This window comes from Sturnira hondurensis, unplaced genomic scaffold (assembly GCF_014824575.4).
Source record: "Sturnira hondurensis isolate 20B ecotype Veracruz unplaced genomic scaffold, ASM1482457v3 Scaffold0018728, whole genome shotgun sequence".
Lineage (NCBI taxonomy): Eukaryota > Metazoa > Chordata > Mammalia > Chiroptera > Phyllostomidae > Sturnira > Sturnira hondurensis.
In genome coordinates, this window is record NW_028091359.1 from 12,281,332 (window position 1) to 12,303,740 (window position 22,409).

Here is a 22,409-nt window from a genome sequence, read left to right on the forward strand (position 1 = left end):
CCCCTAACCAAGATGGCATCCCTGCGGCGGGGCCGCAGGACGGAAGTGACCTGTTGGGTGGCTGACGGGCCACCATGGCGGCCTCCGCCACCTCCTCCGCGCTGAAGCGGCTGGATCTGCGCGACCCCGCAGCGCTTTTCGAGACACACGGAACAGAAGAGATCCGAGGGCTGGAGCGCCAGGTTCGGGCCGAGATCGAGCACAAGAAAGAGGAGCTGCGGCAGATGGTAGGCGAGCGGTACCGCGATCTGATCGAGGCAGCCGACACCATTGGCCAGATGCGCCGCTGCGCGGAGGGGCTGGTGGAAGCCGTGCAGGCCACCGACCAGTACTGCGCCCGTCTCCGCCAAGCGGGCTCGGCTACGACCCGGCCGCCGCAAGACCCGCAGGTCAGTCCTGAACCCCGGAGCCCCGCCCCACAAGCCTGCCATTCCCGCAGGTTCTTCCCGCCCCCACCGCTTCCTTACCTGCATTTGGGAGAAAACTGCCGCTACTCTGGGAGCTCCTCTGCCTAGGGGACGCGGCCGGCGGTCCTTCACCTGGCTGCTGATCTCCCCCAAATCGTTCGACCCTTTCTTCAGGAGCCTTCCCTGACCCTTTCTTCAGGAGCCTTCCCTGACTTCCGGGCCTTGATTCCCTCACCTCACTTCTGGGTTCCCTGGACTCTCACGTCCGACGTTAGAGGAAAACGCCAGGGGTCTCCCTCGCCTGACAGCTCAGTTCATTGCCTATATGACATTTCCTGACGTTGTTCTTAGAACACATTTCTCCTTTATGGTGACACCGTGTCCCCCAGCCCCCCAGGCTTTCATTCCTCATCCCAGTCTTCCCCCACCTCCACCCCATTCCCAAGAATAACGTCCACAACGCCAAATAGCTAATCCACTCGTTGTTGGGGGATCGTAGCAGCATCAAGCCATCACCTTTTAAATATATATATTTTATTTATTTATCTTTAGAGAGAGAGGAAGGGAGGGAGAAAGAGAGGGAGAGAAACGATGTGTGAGAGATTCAGCCATCGGTTGAATCTTTCACATACCCCTGCAATGAAGACCTGGCCAGCAACCTAGACCTGTACTCTGACTGGGAATCCAACTGGCGACCTTTCAATTCGCAGGCCGAGCTCAATCCACTGAGCCACACCATCAGCTTTTGATAGCAGAACATTTTAACTTTAGAGAACTAAGACTATTCAAATCATGTTGTCCCAAGCGTTCTGCTCCCCCACAGCATTTTGTGTTCCTAAAGAGCATTGACTTGGGGACAAGGACATAGTGAAAGGGCTTGGAGGGCAAGAAAGGTAAACAAGGACTCTGTTCTTAGCAACTTGGGAGTACAACCTTACAGCTTCCTGCAAAGAGAAATTGCAAAATTACAATTTAGCCTCATTTTGGACGTTTTTAATACAGCCTGGGATTTAGAGAAACTCAGGTCAATAGGCTGGGCTCACACAATAGAACCATAGAAGGCTAGAAATTGGTACTTTTTCAAACGAGCAACCTCATTCCTTTGTAAGCCGTGCATGCAGTACATGCTGCCCTTACATGGCAAGCCTTTGCTGTAACTGAGTTATGCTCCAAGGTTTATTCTTCAAGGTACAAAGACACAGAAGGCTCCAGTCCCTGCTCTGACAGAGCTTACAATCTAGTTGGGGAATTAAATCCATGGAAAGCTGATAGGAAAAATGTAAGTAACTTACAAGAGCAGTAGAAAACATTTTAGGATAATGATGGTTGGTTCCCAAAATAATTGTGCACATTCACCGTAAGATTTCTGAAGGAAGTCGCTCAGACTTGGGTCCTTCTCAGTAAAGAGGGCCCTTAAGGACAGATGAAACTTGGAATGCTGGTCTGAAGTATGTAAAGACAATTAAAAACTGGTAATCAATTTGATTAAGGCAAAGTTTCTCCACTGTGGTGCTATTGATACTTGGGGCTGGGCCATTCTTTGAGATAGCAGCTGTCCTGTGCATTGCAGGATGTTTAAAAACATCCCTGGCCTCATCCACTAGATGCCTGTAGCACCCTCCCCACTCCCCCACTGTGATAATCAAAAATGTCTCCACGTACTGCCAGATGTTCCATGGGAGATGAAATCACCCCTCTCCCCCATACATGGAAACCTGGAAGAAAGGAATGGAGGACAGGAACCTCCTGACCACCGGGCTGAGCTGATTGATACTAAGCAGTGAGGAGCCTCTTAGAACCAAGCAAAGATAATATCTAAGTGGCCTTTGAAGAAAGTAAATTTGACAGCAAAGAAAAGGATAGATGGAAGGGAGTAGTGAATGACCACAGCACAAGTGAAATGTTTTGGGGTGACTCTAAGTGTGAGATGATGATGACCTGCATTAGAATCATGGAAGAAGTAACACAACCTTAAATAGTGGAGGTATCAAGAGAACCCATCAGAAGGACAGAGTCTTCTGGGAATTTAGCAGCAGAGTGGTGGTATGTGCTAGGGTAGATACAGAGGAGCTGGCTAAGATTTTTGTTAGGGAGATGAATTTAGTTTTAAGGATACAGATTTGGAATGGTAGTGAAACTTAACCAGGCAGCAGTAGAAAAAGCCGGGCTGGGATTCAGGGGAGTGGCGAGGACTGAGAATAAAGATGCAGCAGTAGTGGTCTGCTTAGTGGTGATGCTCAAGCGAAGAGACTCCTGAAGAGACAGGACAGACAGACTGAGAAGAGTGGAGGGCTGAACCAGGTGAAGATTTGGTGGAAAGGTGGTGAAAAGGGACTGCCAGCAAGGAAGTCCGTGATGCACTTGAAGAAGCAGGAGAAAATGTGGGAAGGCCGAACATCAGAAAAAGGAAGGAGAAAGCTCACACGAGGGGTGCCGTGGGGTTCTGCAGGGCTCCGTGCTATTGAGGCATCACAGGACCACTGATAACCGGACTGTGAGGTGACCAGATTGAGTCTGCCTCTCCTTGCACTGGAGCCAAGGTGCGCCAATAGGTAGGAAAAGCCGGCGGGATTGTACAGCACTCCTGACTCCAGCACTTCCACAGCACCACACTTGGATGCCCAGCGGAATGGCACTGAATTGGGCTGAATAAAAGCTTTGAACCCTAAAAAGTCCCCACCCTTCTCCCCAGGCCTGCCAAACACTGACCTTGCTTGTGTTTGTTCTTCTGACCTGTGTGCTTTCGCCTGTAGCCACAGCCATCCCAGCAGAAGTTCTACAGCATGGCTGCCCAGATCAAACTCCTCTTAGAAATCCCTGAGAAGATCTGGAGCAAGATGGAGGCCTCTCAGTATCTCCACGCCACGCAGCTCTACCTGCTCTGCTGCCACCTGCACAGTCTGCTCCAGTTGGATTCTTCGGGCTCCCGATACAGCCCCGTCCTCTCCCGATTCCCCATACTCATCCGGCAGGTGGCAGCAGCCAGCCACTTCCGGTAAGTGGATCCGGCGTAGAGACCTCTGGTGAGGGCCACGCTCCACTAAAGTTTTTTTATGAAGGATGTCTTCTTTCCTGATGCACGGTGGCTCTTCTCCCAAGATCTAAAAAATTCCCTGGTGATCTTTGTCATCGTTCTAGGTCAACCATTCTGCATGAAAGCAAAATGCTGCTCAAATGCCAGGCCGTGTCGGACCAAGCTGTAGCTGAGGCCCTGTGCTCTGTGATGCTCTTAGAAGAGAGTTCTCCTCGCCAAGCCCTGACGGACTTCCTGTTGGCCAGAAAGGCAGCTATTCAGAAACTTCTCAACCAGCCGCACCATGGTGGGTGAGGCTTCTTTCCAAAATTTGGTCCAGAAACATGGGAATGGAGAAGGCTGAGCTGAGGGAGACTGAAGCATCCAGTTTTGTTTTTAACTTTACTGAAGGAAATTGTGTAAAAGGCTGGCTTCTTCTCATAGGTGCTGGCATCAAGACTCAGATTTGCTCAATAGTGGAGTTGCTGGTCACCACTTTGAACCAAGCTCATGCTCTTTTCTACACTTTACCAGAAGGTCTGCTGCCAGATCCCTCCCTGCCGTGTGGCTTGCTCTTCTCAACTCTAGAGACCTTCACAGGCCAGCATCCTACCGGTAAGCTCCTAGCCAACCGTGTTTATTTTCTGGTTCATTCAGCTGATTTTTATTGAGTGTCTCCCATCTCCCGGCTACTGTGCTAGGCTCTGGGGATACAGTAGTGAACTGGACAAATAGGGACTGCACCTTCATAGAAGTTACAGTCTAGTGGTAGTGGTAGACCTTGAACTCAAATATACAGGTACCTGTTTCACATCAACGTTGGCCATTACCCTAAAGATGAAGTACAGGTTGGCTTGGGAGTACTGAATGGAAGGACCTCACCAATGTTATTTTCACCGAAGAAATGATGTTTCAACTGAAACCTAACAGTTGAGTAAGACTTAGGTGAAGAAGGCAAGGAAGAGAGTACCAGGCAAAGGGAAGAGAATGTGCAAAGGCCCGGAGGCACAGAGGATTTTAGTACGTTTGAGGTGTATATATAGTATATATAGAGAGAAAGAGAGTATATATATTATAGTATATATATATATATATATATATATATATATATATATATATATATATAGAAAGAGAGCTGGTCAGTTTAAGGAGTGTTGGGTGATGCCGGGAAGAACAGCATGAAAAGAGATGTGGCCAGACTATCAGATGTGACCGGATAATACAGAGCTATGTGGGCTATGCTAGGGAGCTTGGATTTTATCCAGAGGACAATGGAGAGCCTTCTAGGACCTCCCAGTCTTGGTGGTCCTTCCATTATACGTACCCATGCATCTCATACTTTTATTTGGTAAGATTTCTCCCAGTTGGAAATAAATGCAATTAGCTTTTATGTGGCAGTGGATCCCCATGGGGCTGGAGTGGATGCTGAGAACTCAGAGGCAGGCTGTCATTGCAACCCAGGTGACAGATGATGGGGAAGTAGATAATGTAGCTAATTGGATAACTCATACATCTGTTTATGAGATGACTTGGTGGTGGATTGTGCAGAGGTGAAGGGGAGGTGTCAGATGATGAGTTCACTCTTGAAAGTACTGCATTGGGGACGATTGACAGCTTGAAATGGGAATGTGAGTGGGCAGGTGATTATGGGTCCAGAACAGAGCCAGACCTCTGGCCGGAGACACACATCAGTGGCACTCTGCATATGGCTGTTATTTAAAGCCACAGGGATAGGTGACATCATCAGTAAGAAAAGAGGATGACAGAGGACTGTGTCTTGGGAAACTCTAGAACTCATAGGTCAGGTGGAGGAAACAGCTGAAGATAGAAGAGAAACAAGTGGAATGTGGTGACAGTCATGTGTTCATTGTCAGAGATGCGTATTATAGTCTCACTCCCGACTTACTTTACCTTTCAACTAGGGTACCATTTCCTTAGGCCTTGGTCTCCCTCCAGGTACTTACACTTAGTACATTTTCCCTCCTCTGAAAGGTGATTATTGGTTACTTCATCATATGTGGCATGGGCAGACGAGGGCAAGGGACCTCAGAAGGACCCATTCAAACTCCAGAGGGTGCTCGCACACAGAGTACCATGAGTGGGCCTCCCAGAGTCGCACAGCGTGGCTTGTGCCCTTCCGGAGAGGTCACCGCTGAAGAGCTGCAGCACCTCGCTCACTAGCAGGATGGGTGGTCATCGAGTCTCCCCGTAGATCTTCAGGGGAGGTAGGGAGACGGTGAGGAGAGGGAACATCACCTGTTTTTTGACAACGTAAGTTCTACTTTGCAAATGTCAAGGACTGCGCACACCCAGGTCTCCTTTCTCTCTTTTCCCCATTCCTTTCCTCGCTTTCCTTGCCTTCTTTTCAGCCAACAGGATGATCAGAGTTGGAGGGAAGCTGCCAGCTCCGTGATGCCGGAGGCCCTGGACGTATTCCATACTTGCTTTCCCCCCTTTTTCAGGGCTCCAGCCTGGTCCATTTTTTAACATGTTATTCGGAGGGTGGCCCCGATTCCTTCTCACTTGGCCTTCTCTTTAGAAAAGGGCATTGGTGTTCTCCAAGAAGAGATGAAGCTCTGCAGCTGGTTCAAGCACCTGCCAGCATCCATTGTGGAGTTCCAGCCGGCTCTCCGGACCCTTGCCCATCCCATCAGCCAGGAGTACCTGACAGACACACTGCAGAAGTGGATCCACATGTAAGCGGCCAGAACTTTCCCGAGGCTGGCAGGCACCACCCAGGCAGCCTTGTTTGTGGCCACACCAGGGCCAGTGATGAATGAGGGACCAGCCTGATCTCCTGGATGATGCTCTGCACACTGCCCACTGGGTCGTATCAGCTGCTCACTCAGCCACCTGTCCCTGCCTTCATGGCAGATGAGCCCCCACTGTAGGAAAACCAAAAAGGAGTTTGTCTTTCAAAACCCTATGTAGAGGATTTTAAATTCTCTTGTGTAACATGAGTCCTGCCACTCCTAGGCTCTTATTTAGTGCACTGGATTTTGAGGCCATTCTATGGGGCTCTTTACTTCCTCTACATAACTCAGGGAAGCAAGGGTGGGCCTGGCGGACGGACTACAGGCTCTCCCCTCCAATTCAGCTAGAAACGCTGTGTTTATACATGTTTTTAACTGCTCTGAGGTAAGTAGATTTCTATGTTGGGACCCACGTAAGAGGTTTTCAAATGGACACCTGCTCTTTTCTTAATAAAGGTATGGGTCCATGAATCTAATGAGGCCCAAGTAAAATGATGTTTGTTGCAGGTGCAATGAAGACATTAAAAACGGAATCACCAACCTGCTTATGTTCGTGAAGAGCATGAAAGGCCTGGCAGGCATCCGGGATGCCGTGTGGGAATTACTTACCAGCGAGTCCACCACTCACAGCTGGGACGTGGTTTGCCGGCGGCTTCTGGAGAAGCCGTTCTTGTTCTGGGAGGATTTGATGCAGCAGCTGTTCCTTGACCGGTTACAGGTAACATGGGCAGTCACGTGGTCCATCTGCCTGTTTTGGCCAATCTTAGTGTGATCTTCTGACTGTCTGGGTTGACACCCATCACTTCCTAAGTGTGTTCTTTGCCTGATGACTTACCCCAGGGAGCCCATAGCATACCTTCCAGAGGTGTCTCTCCTGGATGTGAACAGAGATCCAGACTGTGGTGCTGGAAGGGAGACCAGGCCTCTGTCAGGTGGTTGGGATCATGTCTATGTCCATCAAGGATGACCTTGTCTTCTGTAAACATCCTGTAGTCTTTTTGAGCCTAGAGGAGAACATTCTGACTGCTGGGATAGATGGCCATTTGGTGCTCTTGCTTTGAGACTTCCTGAGAGGAGCTGTGATTAGAACGCTTCGCATTCTCTTTCAGACGCTGACAAAAGAGGGCTTTGACTCCATCTCCACTAGCTCCAGAGAGCTCCTCATTTCTGCTCTGCAAGAGCTCGAGAGCAGCATGGGCAAGTCCACTTCAAACAAGCACATCCACTTTGAGCATAACATGTCTCTCTTCCTCTGGTCTGAGAGTCCCAATGACCTGCCTTCCGATGCCGCCTGGATCAGCGTGGCAAACCGGAATCAGTTTGCTGGTAGTGGGCTCTCCATGAAAGCTCAAGCTGTCAGCCCTTGCGTCCAGAACTTCTGTGCTGCCCTAGATTCTAAACTGAAGGTTAAATTGGATGATCTCCTTGCTTACCTTCCCTCTGATGACTTGTCACTGTCCAAGGGCGTCTCCCCCGTGCAAGCCAAGAACTGTGCCTTTGACAGATACGCCGATGCTGAAACTGTGCAGGAGATGCTGCGGACTCACTCGGTGGCCTGCATCAAACACATCACGGACTGCATCCAGACTGAGCTGCAGAGCATCGAAGAAGTTGTGCAAGGCCAGCAGGATGCCCTCAGCGGGGTCAAGCTGCCTGCAGCCCTTTTCATGGCGAGACTCTGCCAGTCACTGGGAGAACTGTGTCCTCACCTGAAGCAGTGCATCTTGGGAAAATCTGGGAGCTCCGAAAAAACAGCAAGGGATTCTAGGGCTCTGAAAAAACAGGGGAAGGGGAAATCGCAGAATGCCCTGCCTACACAGGCCCAGTGGCAGGAGGTTAAGGAACTCCTCCTGCAGCAGAGTGTGATGGGTTACCGGGTCTGGAGCTCAGCAGTCGTGAAAGTGAGTGATGTTGCACGTGTTTTGTCCGTGCTCACCGGGTCATCCTCATTTGGTCTCCCTTTTGTCATAGTCCAGTCTTGCCAACCTTGATAAGATTTTTTAATATAAGGGTATGGCCACTCTTATTTCATGTAGTTACTTTCACTTACTGCTGCCACATGGAGCAAATGTCAAAACTCTTCCATTCATTTCTAACCAGGATTTTATAGACAGAAACACTGGACTTTTTCTCCCTTCCATCTGATGAGAAAGACACTCTTTTCTGTACAGGGGTCTGTACCACATTTCCTGCTCCTCAACCTAAATATCCTATGCTCTACTGGTACCTTACTTGTAGACTAGTTAGCACCAAAATTCCCATTGCCCGTGTCAGTCATTTGCCAAAGGAAGGGTGATGTTTGCCACTTGCCGTCCCACACGTGACCTGAGCGTGGAAGCTGGTTTCAAGATGACCATAGTAGTTAGAGACAAACTTGACAGGATCTGAGTGGCCTCTGTGGGTCTTTGCCTTTCATTACCAGGTTTTGGCTCATGGCTTCACCCAGGCAGTGCTTCTAGATGATGCTGGCTCGGTCCTGGCCACGGCTACCAGCTGGGACGAAATAGAAATTCAGGAGGAAGCGGAGTCTGGCAGTAGCATCACATCCAAGATCAGACTCCCTATCCAGGTAAGCCAGTGCCCCGCCTGCTCTGAGGAAAGGAAAAACGATTTTAGAAAATCATTAACTGACAGCTTCTGAGGAAGAGCTGCGAGGAATATTTATAACTTTCTGCTGGTGAGGGGTTGTGGGGGGAGGGCAAAGTGGACATAAGGCCAAGTAAATAGGCTGTTCGAGGAGTTGGTTAATGATTCTTTCCTTTTGTAGTATAGGCCCCGTGCTAGTTAGGGAACCACCTACCCTAAAGTGAACACAGCAACACCGAATAGTGCCACCAGCCAGGTCAACCCCAGGCCACCAGGGGAATGATAGCAAATGTCACACTTATCTGTTAACTGGTCTGTAAGAGAGGCTGATTGGAGAGGTCAAGGTCTTGGCATATAAGCCAACATAAATATACCCACCTTTACCACGTCTCATTTAATCAGTGCACATTGGCGACTCGACACTCCTTTGTTCCTTCAGCCGTCCTGGTATGTACAGTCCTTCCTGTTCAGCTTGTGCCAGGAAATTAATCGGGTTGGAGGCCATGCCCTGCCCAAGGTGACGCTGCAGGAGATGCTGAAAAGCTGTATGGCTCAAGTAGTAGCTGCCTATGAGAAACTCTCTGGAGAAAACCAGATGAAGGTAGGTGTTTGAAGTTTTCTCCATTAAAAACAAATAAAACCTTCACTTTCCTTGGGTTTGGGCAGTGCACATCTGGTGTTAAGGGTCACTGAAGCCAGTCTGTTTAGGTGGCTTCCAACTCTTCGAGTTTAATTACACCCGTTCTCAGGGGTCAGGCAGGTCTTCATAAAAAGGTCATCCAGACCGTGAGAAGAAAGCCTTAGAGTAACCAAGGCCCACTGCCCCACCCAGCACAGCTAGCTCACCAGGCTTGGGGCAAACCATTAATGCCGGGGTCAAATGTGGTCACATTAACTGCGTGGAGCACCTGGAGGGGTTGTTTGAAGGGTTCCAAGGCACAGCCTGTGGCACCCGAGGCACTTTACAGTTCTGTCTCCCAACCCTCCACTCCTGGCTCACCAGCTGTGAGGCATTCTGCCCTTGCTGTGTGCTCCCTTTAGTAACATTTGTAGGACAGGACCACCTCCCAATTCGGGGAAGAATTCAGGGAGGTCTTCTCTCCAGAACTTCCTCACAAATGCAAGGTTTTTTTCCCTTCAAAATGACCATCTCCAGCACCCAAAACCTTTTTGTAAGGGCTGGGGGGGTCTCCTCCTGGCTGTTAAGGTTTTTCATTTCAAGAGCACATTTCTAACCTGGTGTGTTGTTGAGATTCAACTGGCCATATGGGTATAAAAAGCTTCTGCTTCTGGAATAACAAGCTGTAACTCAACCAAACCATGAAACTGTTCATTATGCTCATGTAGTCATCTCCCTTAATGGGCGGGGACGGGGGATTCATTTGCAGAAAGAAGGTGCATTTCCAATGACCCAGAATCGGGCACTGCAGCTGCTTTATGATCTGCGTTATCTCCACATTGTTCTGGCAGCCAAGGGTGAAGACCTGAAAAGTGGTCGCAGCAAACAGGACTCCAGGTACCCTCCTCACCCACCACCCCACACCACTCTCCCAGTACAGCCTTTTCCAAACGCAAACAGCCCCTTTCCTGGGGAGTCACCTAAGAGTGAGCCTTACTGCACATCAGTCGGGTTAGTTTTAAATAGTTAAGTGCTCGTATTACCAGCAAGATAAATAATGACCACCTGCTGGATAAATTCCATGGTCAAGTGTAGTAAGTGGACTCTCATTCCTCTTTCTTGTGAGTCAGCCTACCAACTGTTGGGTATAATTTGAGCCTCTTGAGTGCCCTCCCTAAAAACATGGGGAAAGAATGGACTCGACTTAAGACATCACAGTTGGCTTAAAACTCTGATGAGGATTACTCAGGCACAATGATCAGTGACTAGTGGTACTAAGCCAGCAATTCAGGAGAATAAATCCAGTTCCAGGATTTCAATCTCAGAAGATGGGTGTTTGTCTAAAAAACGTAAAGACTCATCGTAATATCTTTTCTTCAGAACCGAGAAAGTGACCGACTATTTGGAAGCACTCATTGACCCATTTGACCTGGATGTCTTCACACCCCACCTCCAGAGCAACCTGAATCGCCTGGTGCAGCGCACTTCTGTAAGTCTAGTCATAGTAATAATAAACCCGCTCTAGCGCTAGTGCTTTGGGAGGCAGTGCTGGGAGCAGGGAGACACCGGTAGCTGAGTTCAGTTGTAAAGGCTCAGAGAGGATTAGGTAAAATCCCATGCTGAGGCAGCTGTCATCTGACCCCATTAGTTGTAGACGAGCATTATTCAGGTCTTTCCAAGGACTCGGAGGAATAAAATAAAAGAGCATGTGACTTGGAGATTCTGACTGGTGCAGTGATAACGGTAATTTTGAAGCATTAACACACTGAAAAAAACCTTCCCCCAAAGGACAGTTAGAAACAAAAAGCAGTGACTGATTACTAACAGAAGTGATCTTTTAACTGGGCAGTAAAAACCCACCACGTTTTGTACATTCTTTCTCATGTATCAGGTTCTCTTTGGACTGGTCACTGGGACAGAGAATCAGTTCACCCCCAGGAGCAGTACATTCAACTCCCAAGAACCCCATAACATACTGCCACTGGCATCGAGTCAGATCAGGTAATGGTTCTGCGAGGCTTTTGCTGGGCCCCCAGCTTCCTGTTCATGCTACTGAAACTCCTTCGTCTTGTCTTGGAGGTTTGGACTTCTTCCACTGAGCATGACAAGCACTCGAAAGGCCAGATCCACCAGCAGAAGCATCGAATCAAAAGCCCAGGTTAGTGCAGAAACCAAGAGGTTCATCCCTTTTAATCCTGTCCCATCTCCCACCAAACACCACCCAGTTGGCTCCCCTTTAAAGAATCGATAAAGAACTGAAGGACAAAATGCACTAATGCTGTTTTTAATGGCGGCGCAATATAGAAGTACAGGTTTTACTAGCTTGAGCTGATAGGTTGAAAAGATGTCCATTTACTTATCAAGTAGCCTCATAACAGATATGGATTTCAGGCTGCCAAGGCTGCAGAAAATATGCAAGTGCAATGGAGGTTATTCCTTAGTTTTTGTAAGAAAAAAGGGTAGACTGCTAACCCAGTACTGTCATTATACTTATGTGGGAAAAAAAGCCTGATTTGTTTCAATGAAGGTTTCATCTTCTATTTCTTTTACTTGGGTGGTAAATAAAAGGAAATTTGCTTTCTCAAGTTTTACCATTTCTTGTTAATACACATTTTGTTTCAATAGGCTGCCATCCATTAAGCCTGCGGGAGGATCCTGGGTATTTCTGCATTGTGTTGTATACATGTGTGTTTGAGAGCTCAGATGCTGGCTTCTTACAGCATTTAGTTATTTGCTTTATTGCTATACAAAATATTAGCAACGAATCCTTTCCATATTCCCTGCCATCAAACCCATTAAGATCCAAAATCCTTGTCAAACATCTGGTTTTAAAACTTGGGAGATGGTAGTAAAAAAAAAAAAAGTTCTTGCACAAACCATCCACTCCATTCATAAGCACTGGCCTGTACAATAATTTCCCCACCACAATTCTAAATCCTACTTCAAATCACTGACCTTTTAAATTCTGTCCATAGTAGAAAGACAAATCATGGAAAGGAGGTCTGTATTTACCCTTTTCCTACAATAGTTCTCATCTTCAAAGTTAAGCTGTCCCCATGTCCTTTTCAAATCCCCTTAACGCGAGCTATCCGTGCTTCTCAGATCTGCTGTGTGCAGTGTGCACTCCGAGTGGAGCAGAGGGTGTGGGCAGGCAGGAGGATCTGGGTGGACTCTAAGGCACTTTCCTCTCCATGCAATGGCAGGTTGTCCCCCCGGCACTCCCCCGAGCAGATGACCCGACGCATCCTGGCTCCTTATTCAGACAGCTTGTCAGTGAGGAAGAAGACTCGTCTACACCTTCATTATTCAAACTTGGTTGGCTCTCTAGCATGACTAAATAACACAGGGACATATCTATCACTCTCCAAATAAATACTACTGCATCATTTCTACTAAAGGTGCCTCTGCTCATTTGTCACTAAGCCATGCCCGTCTTTTCCAGTTTCAATGGTGGAATGCAGCCCCTCGTTACTGTTAGGGGGTTATTTTAAGCATAGAGTGAATCCTTGGCCAACAGTCTCATGACACTTGTGACTTTAGACATCAGTTCGGATAGCTTACATTTTGTCAGCATTCAACAATGCCTTAATTCTCGACACTACAAGGTGGAAGTATCAGTGAGACCACACAAGCTGCCAACAGAACAAGTCTGTGAGTAAGACAAAAAATCATTACATATTTCTTGACTGTCAGAACTGCAATGTTCTCTACCAAGTCTGAGATGTAGGCTCTGGAGCAATGACGGTGACAGAGGTGATCTGGATATACAAGAGTCTGAAAGACATTCTCTCTGGAAATACAAATATATAACAAAGAGAGAAGACAGTTATTAGGGAGGGTGCTCACTTACACAGTCTCACATGGATCGCACTGTTCTGTTACAAAGGAGAGTAACAGGACATCTACATACTAAGAGGTAGTATGGCAATTTCAGTGCAAGACTGAATCAAGCTTTCTATATTTTGGAAAAACGTATGCTTTTTCATGGAAACTATATACTCTTCACTAGTTTATTGAATTTAAAAAATTGGAGATCCCGCACTTTTAAAAGGCCTTTTTACATGAATTTCTAATTGACAGATTTGGAAATCGGTCTGAATTGGACAAACTATGGACTCAACACGCAGATGAGATTTCCTCATACCATTACCTTGACATGGAGTTGATACCCACCCTTAAAAGAATCCTATAAAAAGTTGCTTCAAAGCCCCTTTAAAATTGCAATAGTGCAGCAAAACCACAAGTAAACAACGGCCTGTTAACCTGTTATTTCAAATATAGACTGAAAAGCCAACAGGCATTTTTTTGTGCAATTTTTGAAACATCGTAAGATGAAATATCAAATCTGCACAGCGCTGTCCCTTCACAGAAGGCAAGAAACCGCCTGCCCGTCATGTGGGAGGCCGGCCCCGGTGCTGTAGGCTGTGGAAGTGGGCCTCCTTCAGGGTCTGGTTGATGTGGAAGTACAGGCCTTGGCACAGTGCGGACTGCTCGGGCACGGGCTGGGGCGTGTTGGGGCTGGACCCCGTGACGACGTGGTTTAAGCTGCTCTCGGGCCCACTGGCCCTGTCTGGGCTGTTGATGCTGCTGCTGCTGCTGCCACTGCTGCTCCCGCCACTGTCACTGCTTGAAGACTGGAAAGAAAAAGGAACAGTTTCATGACTCAGCTGTTTTGTCTCTTAAGAACTCGGCTTTACTGTAATTTATGGTACCCTATTTAAGAATATTCTTCCTACCCAGATTGAGGAGTATCGGCATCAGAACATACACTGAGCTTTACAGGTTACAAAGTACGTTCACCCAAGACATTTTACTTTATCCTCACAATACCTTGTTACAGCTGAGTAGGGTTTCTGTACCCATTATACATCCCTAAGTAACAGGGCCCACATTCAAGCACAGGCCTTCGACTGCAAATCCCTTCAACCAAACCTTACCTCCTTTACATGGCTCCTCTACCTGCCTTTGTCATTCATTATATTAACATTTTTGCAGTTCAATGTGTGTATGTGTGTGTGTGCATGAACTTGTCTAATTTTTAATGCAATTAGCGACTTAAGTGTCTTAGTCATCTTGAAGAAGCTACTCAGAAATCCCTAATAAGAAGTCATGCAGAAATCACCTTCTTCCCAATAGAAGGAGCTTCAAAGGAGAAGGCAATGGTAGTAAGGACCCTTTCAGAATTAGGGTACTGTATGATTCTGATTTCTAAGAACTGACAACCCAACCACTCTTCTCTATTTAGAACTCAATACAAAATTGTACTTGAAGGAATCAATACAAGAGGAAGCTAGAATTCGAGTAATTAATGACCTGGTGTAAATTTTGTGGGAGTCATTAGCCCTTTGATAAATCCGAGTTTGTATTCCCTTAGACAAAGATACTAATGTTTTGAAATGTCTGCTTACAACAATGTAAAATTTACACATAAGAAAAAAAGACTGGAAAGAAACAGCCCATGGTAGTTATGTTAAAATGCAGGGATTATAAATGCTTATTTTTTCTATTTTACTATTAATTTTTTGCAATATGGTTATTAAGTATCTGCATTATCAAATGAAATGTATAAATAAAATAAAATGTTTTAAGATAGATACTTTAAAAATGATTTTTGCCCTGGCTGGCATAGCTCAGTGGATTGAGCGCGGGCTTGCGAACCATATGATCATAGTTCGATTCCCAGTCAGGGCACATGCCTAGGTTGCAGGCCAGTTCCCAGCAGGGGACTCACAAGAGGCAACCATACATTGATACTTCTCTCCTTCTCTTCCCTTCTAAATATAAATAAATAAAACCTTTAAAAAATAAATAAATAAAAATAAAAAAACCTGATTTTTGAAGTACGAGAAATGACACCTAATAATACATATATTATAATCCACAAGTGTATATGGCAATCACATGAGTCCTTTTACAATGCAGTAAGCTTAGAGAAATTATGTTGTAATTGATAAAGGGACATTGGGTTGAGGCCTAATTTGATTTTACTACTTAAAACAACAGGGTGGGGCAAAGGCAGGTTTACAGTTGTTTGTATGGAAAAGTAATACAATAACCAATAAGTAATAAATAATACAAGAATAAACCCTGTATTTTGCGCACTAACAACTGTGAACCTACTTTTGCTGCACCCTATCCGTACTAAATGCCAAAAACGGCAAAGGAGGGATGTTCACAAAAGGCATCCATTATTAACAAGGCTTAAACCAAGGACTGCTGCGGTCCCTTGGTCATTTGGAGCTACCTGATACAGGGTCACATATCCTATTGCCTACAGGTAGTGGGTGACAACCTATCTACCTACCAATAAAAACAACTCACGAACGCATTATAAACGGGCTGAGTGGCCTCAGATGGCGGGGTTAGCAGCAATAGGTACATTTACTTAAAGACTTAAAATGTCAAAGCCAATTCAAAGCAAAAACTGACTAAAAGCCTCTCCTGACCTAGAGTGTGTGGCAACCCCGAACTGCCGCTGGTACACCTGGTAAGGCTGTGAATATTTAACGAGCAGGTTACTACACCAGATAAGAAACCCACCGCGCAGAAAACTCTGTTTCCTCTTACTCTGTTTTCTTTGTTTTTCGTTACAGGTACTGTCTGAAAATTAAGGCAAGAACTAGAATCAGTTTCTAGTAAAGTCAAGTTTCTATCTCAAATTATATTTATTTCACAATATAACAGCAAAGGGGACATTATTCTGAGAAGAAAGTGCTTTAAAATAAACAGCTTAAGAAAGAGTTCTGTACAATGATCATACAAAAGGAGGAGGGGACACAAATACACTAGCAATTTCTAGTCCATTAAAAAATCTTGTAGCCTTATAAAGACACATATAAAAATGTTTAATGTGGCCTTGTTTATAACAGCTAGAAACTTCAAACAACCAAAGTATCTAACAATAGGGAAACTGGTGAAATTATGATATATGTATATAAAGTGTAATACATAACTTATAATTCATAACAATGACATTCTATTCAGCTATCATTGACACACACCAAGACAGAAAGCAGTCTTTACCATCTTTTTTACAGGTTACAAGACAGTATGCGTGCAAAATGGTTTTAAAATGTTTTTAATGCAGACATATATGTATACCAAAAATAATCTGGAAAGATATATGTGCCAAAATATTTAGAATCTGGACCTTCTATTTTTTTTAATAGAAGTAACTTCTACAAAAAAAAAAAGATATATTTTGAGGGAGAAAAATTGATCCTGAGTTGTATTCACTTGCATTGAGGAGGGCAATGGTACTCTCCAACTAATAAAAGACAGCCTACAGAGAACCAGGATGGGCTCCAGAAGCATTAAAGATATACTACCGTCATCAAAGGGAAACAACACATCTCTTCCATGATACTTTGGCTCTATTTTCTGCCAATTCAAGTCTTCTCACTACTGGGGAGGCTGTCGAGAGTAACCTCACAAAGACTGACCAGGGTTTTCAAAGGAAGGGTGAAACCCATTTGGTGGGTAGTAAGCAGCATAAAAAAAAAAAGAAAAGAAAAGAAAAGAAAGAAAACAGTGCAACACAGTGATTGTTCTGTGCAATGTTTTTTCAGTTATTCACAAATATATTTGGTATCTACTGGGTCACCAGTCTCATTAATACTGTCGGCCATCAAAATGGTCTACCTTGCGGGATAAAGAACACTCATTATTTACTTTTAACCCTCAAGGCACAAAATCAAGTTTTTAACTCTATCAGTGCTTTAAGATACACACAGAAGTAAATCATTTTGTCTTATAAAACTAAAAACACAAGACAGGAAAAAGAAACAGTTTTGCATGCAGAATGGAACTTTAAGTATCAAATCCGTGGGGGAGGAAGGGGCACTATCTGACTGCATGGTATTGAGACTTGGCACAGGGTGTTTACCTTGTTCCTACTCCTGTTCTTAAAGAGACCTACACAAGTTCTCTCACTGAGCGAGTCCAGAAACCCTGGGCCTGAGCATGACTCCTCCACTGGGAACCCTGGCCCCGGGCTCTCGATTCCTCAGAGACTACTCATCATCCAAATCCACAGTTAGTGCATTTTTCTCTGACCTTTCAATGTGGGCTGAGTGCTGACACTGACAAGGGTGTTCTCAGTGACAACTTTGTATTAAATCAAAAGAGAGTAAGGTCATGATCTGTGAAATGAAAACCCCTTGTGAATCCAGGTATACAAGCACCACAGGGTTACATTTATGAAGATTCTGACCAAGTCTCTTTCTCTAAATGTACAAAGTATCCCATGGCAAAGATCCCATAAGAAGCCCACAGCAAAGATCGGTGTGAAAAGGGAGGATTCCAAGTGAACTGAGGCAGCAATAAAATCCACCCAGTCCCCTGGGTGCCCTGGTGACTGCAGATGCCCGAGGGAGACCCAGAAGAATGCGGTCTATTTTGGAGTCCCCTGGAGGCTTTTTCAGCAGTGTGCATGCCAGGGTCCCAGCTCAGGAAAATCTGGCTCAAGGAGGCCCAGATTATTCTGATGTCCAGCCACTGTCCAAACACACATGTGCCCTTGCTGTGTACCAGGAGGCAACTGCACTAAGGCTCTCTAGTCATGTATTTACCGAGCTTCATCAAGAATATGGTGGCACCCCAGCCACTGATAAGTACAGTGCACAGCCAATGCAGTGCAGGAACCTAGCAAGCAGTGTGGATGGAGGGAGCCAGGTCGGGATCCTTGAAATGGATGGTGTTTGAACTGGGCCCAGAGGACGAGGAAGAATCTTTATAAGGAGGGCAGGGAACAACCTGGGGGATAATAAGCAAAAGCAGGAGTGTTCTGGGGAGGCAAAGCTAATAGTGAGGTGTGGTGTGCCCACTCCAGGAAACATCAGTGAGACAACAGCACCCGTACACACGAGGCCCTGGATGGTAAGTGCCCAAAGTTTGCAGGATCCGTTTCCAAGTGTGTAGGATTCGTTCAGAGCTGTGCCTGGGAGTGAGGGTGCTAGGGACCTACTGAGATGAATGAGGTTGGGGAGACCAGAGGACAACAGGGAAGTTTTCTAGAAGATAAGATAGCAGCAGAGCAGGCCACCATGAGGAGTGTGGCCAAGTCGATGAAGGGGTGTGCCTCACACCCCAGAGGGAGATGGAAGGGATTCAGAAAGAGAGACATCCAAGCTGACACGGAACACCTTAAACACTTGCCAAACACAGCTGATGCATGGACCACATGGGGGTTTGTTAGGGGCGCTGACCCTCTGAGCAGTCAAAAATCCACATATAACTTCTGACTACCCCCAAACTTAACTACTAACAGCCTACTGTTGACTGGAAGTCTTACCGAGAACATCAACGGTCAATTAACACATGTTTTGTACGTTATATATACTGTATCCGTATAACAAAGCAAGCTAAACAAGAGATGTTAAGAAAATCATAAGAAATAATACACTTATAGTACGGTAGGTATTTACTTTAACAAATGCACATTTAAATGGACCCGCAGTTCAAATGCGTGTTGTTCAAGGGCCAAGAGTACAGAGAGCTCAGTACACATGATGAATGAAAGTGCCAGTGAGCCTTGAGAAAAGTTCTGTGGCGTCAGGCGGAAGCCGGGACCCAGAGAGGAAAGGTGGGCAGACAGGAAGCACTGGCAGCGCTGCAGAGAAGGGAGGGGCTGGCAGTGAGCAGGATAGAGAAGGCAGCAGTGAGCTACGGGAAATACGGGAAATACGGCAGAGAGAGCTGGGAAGGGAAAGGACACTGGAGGGCTAGTGAAAGAAGCAGTGGCTGCTTCAGAAACTGAAGAGATGCAGAGGAGGGCAAAATACTAGAAGCGGCGTTCGGGATCTTTGCCAGAATGTAGAGCAGATGAAAAAAGGCAGAGGGACACTTGCTTCTCTTTGGCAGAAAGTATTACTCCTACAAGAAAATGTAGAAATCCTGAGGCAGAGGTTGGGAAGCTGAGGAAGTTCATTTTCTTAGTCCACAGGGCTCACACTCTACACCACAGGGAAAGAACCGGTCCCTCGGCTGGGCTTAACTTTCACTTTATGTTCCCGGGGCATGAAGTCAGTGTAAGAGATAACCCCTAGTAAATAAATACCCATGGTAGAAGCCAATCAACTCTAAAGACTATTTCTGCTAAAAACCTTTAAAAGCTCCCCAGGCAGGAATGTTAATTACTGAGCCTCTCTGCTTTGTAAAAGCAGAATCAGAATATATGTGTGTATTTATTACCTAAAGCTGTATTGCTTTCTCTCCTTAATTAGAAAAGCAGATCACCAGCACATTTTATTTTCTTTCAAGCCCCAGCTTTCCCTTATATTCATCTCCCCATTCACTAGTGCTTTTAACTTACATGAGCCTCAAAAGAAAAGTCTCACTCACTCTATAGGCTATATCCCTGGAGTCATAATCAAGTTCATTGCAAAGCTGCTCTGGAATCTGGATTAAGTGCAAAAGATGATCCTAGCCAAGTCCACTGGAACGTCCAATGTAAAACCCCACGTCTCCAAAGTGCCCAATTATGTAAGAGCACCTATACCCATGAGACAGTAAGATTCCGAACGAATTCAGTGGATTATTCACACCGCTTTCTAAAGACACAAGGATAGACAATGCAGGTGGTCACTTTCTGTGTCGATACTTACAAAGTTGGACCATATAATGAGTTTTAAGTTCCTTTGTAACTAAAACATTCTATGACCTATCACTTCATTTGGTTTAAATTTCAACAGGCCGAAAAATGAATCTGTCCTGGACAAAAACACGTGCACGCACGGACCCTCATGACTTCACAGACTTAACATGCAGCTTCAATATGAAACTGCTCGTGGCAGCTTTTGATCCTGGGAGCTGATGTGATGTACACAAGCATTTCGAGGACTCCAAACTGTGAGCAAAGTTTCTTAAAACATACAGTACAACTCACACTGTTTTGAAAGGATGGCTCCTCCATTTTAACGGACCTTTTTAGACACTAATTTCAGGCTTAACTTGCTGCACGGTTTTCAACACATAACCCTGACAGTTTTACCCAAAACACTTCTCGGGATGTGCCTACCACCCTATAACAGATTAAAAATGAGAATAGGCAAAAACTAAATGCCTTAAAATACCTTTGAAAAAAAAATGCTAAATATTCCATTGTCATCTAAATTCACCCTATTAAAAAAAAACACCTGACATTCAGCTCCACCTAATTCTTAATACAAATAGATTTCTAGAATCCTAATTTTAACAATACATGGATTCCCCTGGTTCTGTTATTTTTTAATATGTCATGCCTCTACATTCCCATAAGAATACCCTTGAGATTTTAGGGTTATGACATCAAAAACATTCCCCTTCCAGCAGCGGCAAGACAGAGGCAGGGGCTGTTCTAGGTAAGTCACTTCCGTTTTATCTCCACTTTCTCTCACCCTCTACTTGTTACTTCACAGTGATCTGAAAAATCAAGATGGTCTTGGTAAATTAAAGAGTAAAAAAACTGGGGTCTTATAAAAAGGTACTGCTTTGACTTACTCAGGCAGCAGCATCTTTTACAAGGCACACACCTAGGTACCAGAGGCTGGATTTACATGGAAACATCTAGTGGACTTTGTAGATAAAGGTATTAAAACAGAAGGCAGAGTATTACTCCTACAAGACACAATTCCAAACAAAAAGGCCAGCCCCTAAAAGAACAAATTTGTAAGTTAAATAGAGCTAGTTTTTACCCATCCAAATAATTATCCAACGTCAGGAAATGTCGCCACCATTGCACAGGACCCAACAGGAAGACATAAATTCATTTATCATTTTACTTCTCGCTCACAAAGAGAAAAACAAGACAAACTTAGACAGAAACTAACATGATTCATACAGAATGGCTTTTACCAAAAAAATTTTACTCCTGTACGAGTAATTTATATGCCAATTTAAACAGTATCATCCTAAGGCTCGCAAGTCATTAAATCTAAGACACTGATATTCAAGGTCTTCAATTCAAACACCAATTAGATTTTTTTGGGGGGAAAACACTAGACCCCAAAGTCTTCACTTTTTCTGGTCAGAAATAAAAAATGGCTTTCTAGCTCATTCTGTATCCTGGCACTGAGCTGGAAAACCACTTTCCAGCTGCTCTTCTGTTTCTAGGGCACCGTTAGGGTTAGCACGCCACAGTGTCTCAGAACCCCCACCCCATCTTCTGGGAGAAGGCAGGAGCCCCGGTGCGGAGAGAGCTGCTCAACACTCTTGTTCTCGGGTGCACTGACCCTGCCTCTCACTAGCTGTGTATCTTTGCACAAATGACTTTATTTTTCTGTGCCCCAGTTTTTCTATCTGAAAAGTACAAATAATGATACCTATATTAAAATGACAGGAAGAAAATGCCAAGTAGAGTAAAAGTTTCTTTCTATATAACTCATCTGGCAAGTCCGTTCACGTTCTTTGGCTTCATAGCACCTAGGAAAAAATAGGCATGTACTATGCCCATTTTCAGGTAATTGTGATTTACTTGTGGCAGAGTTGAACAGTTTAACAGAAATCAAACACCACACATCTTACTTCCCAGTACTTGCCAATATTATTACATTAAAAAAATATGTAACTTTGGGGAAATTTAAATCTTAGAATTAAAGCACATTCCTTCCCAATGAAAGTTCTTCAAGTTGCAAGAGAAAGAATTCTAAAATGATTTAAGTATTGCAGGAAGGACAAAGGTAAGTTTCTCTTACTGAGTTAGTCTTAAGGAAACTTGCTTCTTCCCTATCTTAGAACTAAAAGGTAACATTTTTCACTAATACAATAACTTGTTATATAAATTAATAAAATTAATAATCCATTTATAATAAATCACTTTAGTATTTCCCCTCTTATACACAATTGTCAAAAAGCAGCCAAATGTCCCTAACCTTGCTATTTCTGTGTTGGAAGCACAATGACCCAGTCCAATGGTGACAATTCAATTATTTAGGCCTTAACTTTCCGTTTTAAAGACTCTCCCCGCCTTTTTCTTCTCTGGCTCCACCTGGGTTCACTGGGCCCCATTACCAGTTAATGCCACTGCTGGGAGGCAGAGCACCAGAGGCCATTTG

General features: G+C 45.1%; 2 protein-coding genes across 6 annotated transcripts in view; one reads left to right on the forward strand and one right to left on the reverse strand.

Moving 5' to 3' along the window:
* COG1 (component of oligomeric golgi complex 1) lies at positions 1 to 12,770 on the forward strand. Of its 4 annotated transcripts, XM_037069945.1 has the most exons (15): positions 1 to 389; positions 3,161 to 3,402; positions 3,546 to 3,727; positions 3,865 to 4,035; positions 5,960 to 6,116; positions 6,681 to 6,891; positions 7,283 to 8,074; positions 8,596 to 8,742; positions 9,199 to 9,360; positions 10,127 to 10,275; positions 10,759 to 10,867; positions 11,270 to 11,379; positions 11,458 to 11,536; positions 12,004 to 12,037; positions 12,582 to 12,669. In XM_037069945.1, the coding sequence occupies exons 1-14, from the start codon at positions 75 to 77 to the stop codon at positions 12,016 to 12,018; spliced, it is 2,841 nt and encodes a 946-aa protein (XP_036925840.1). In that variant the 5' UTR covers positions 1 to 74; the 3' UTR covers positions 12,019 to 12,037; positions 12,582 to 12,669. The 4 variants fall into 4 exon arrangements, with proteins under 4 accessions (XP_036925840.1, XP_036925838.1, XP_036925836.1 ...); XM_037069943.1 differs by lacking the exon at positions 12,582 to 12,669 and having other exon boundaries at positions 12,004 to 12,241; XM_037069941.1 differs by lacking the exon at positions 12,004 to 12,037 and having other exon boundaries at positions 2 to 389; positions 12,582 to 12,770.
* Positions 11,647 to 22,409, reverse strand: part of VCF1 (VCP nuclear cofactor family member 1) — a 17,780-nt gene continuing 7,017 nt past the window's right edge. The window contains exons 3-4 of one of the 2 annotated variants that reach the window (XM_037069954.1): positions 15,919 to 15,978; positions 11,647 to 14,012 (exon numbers count right to left, since the gene is read on the reverse strand). In XM_037069954.1, coding sequence (XP_036925849.1) covers positions 13,770 to 14,012; positions 15,919 to 15,978 — 303 coding nt within the window. In that variant the 3' untranslated portion in view covers positions 11,647 to 13,769. The remainder of the gene's footprint in view (positions 14,013 to 15,918; positions 15,979 to 22,409) is intronic. The other variant, XM_037069955.1, reaches the window with a different exon arrangement.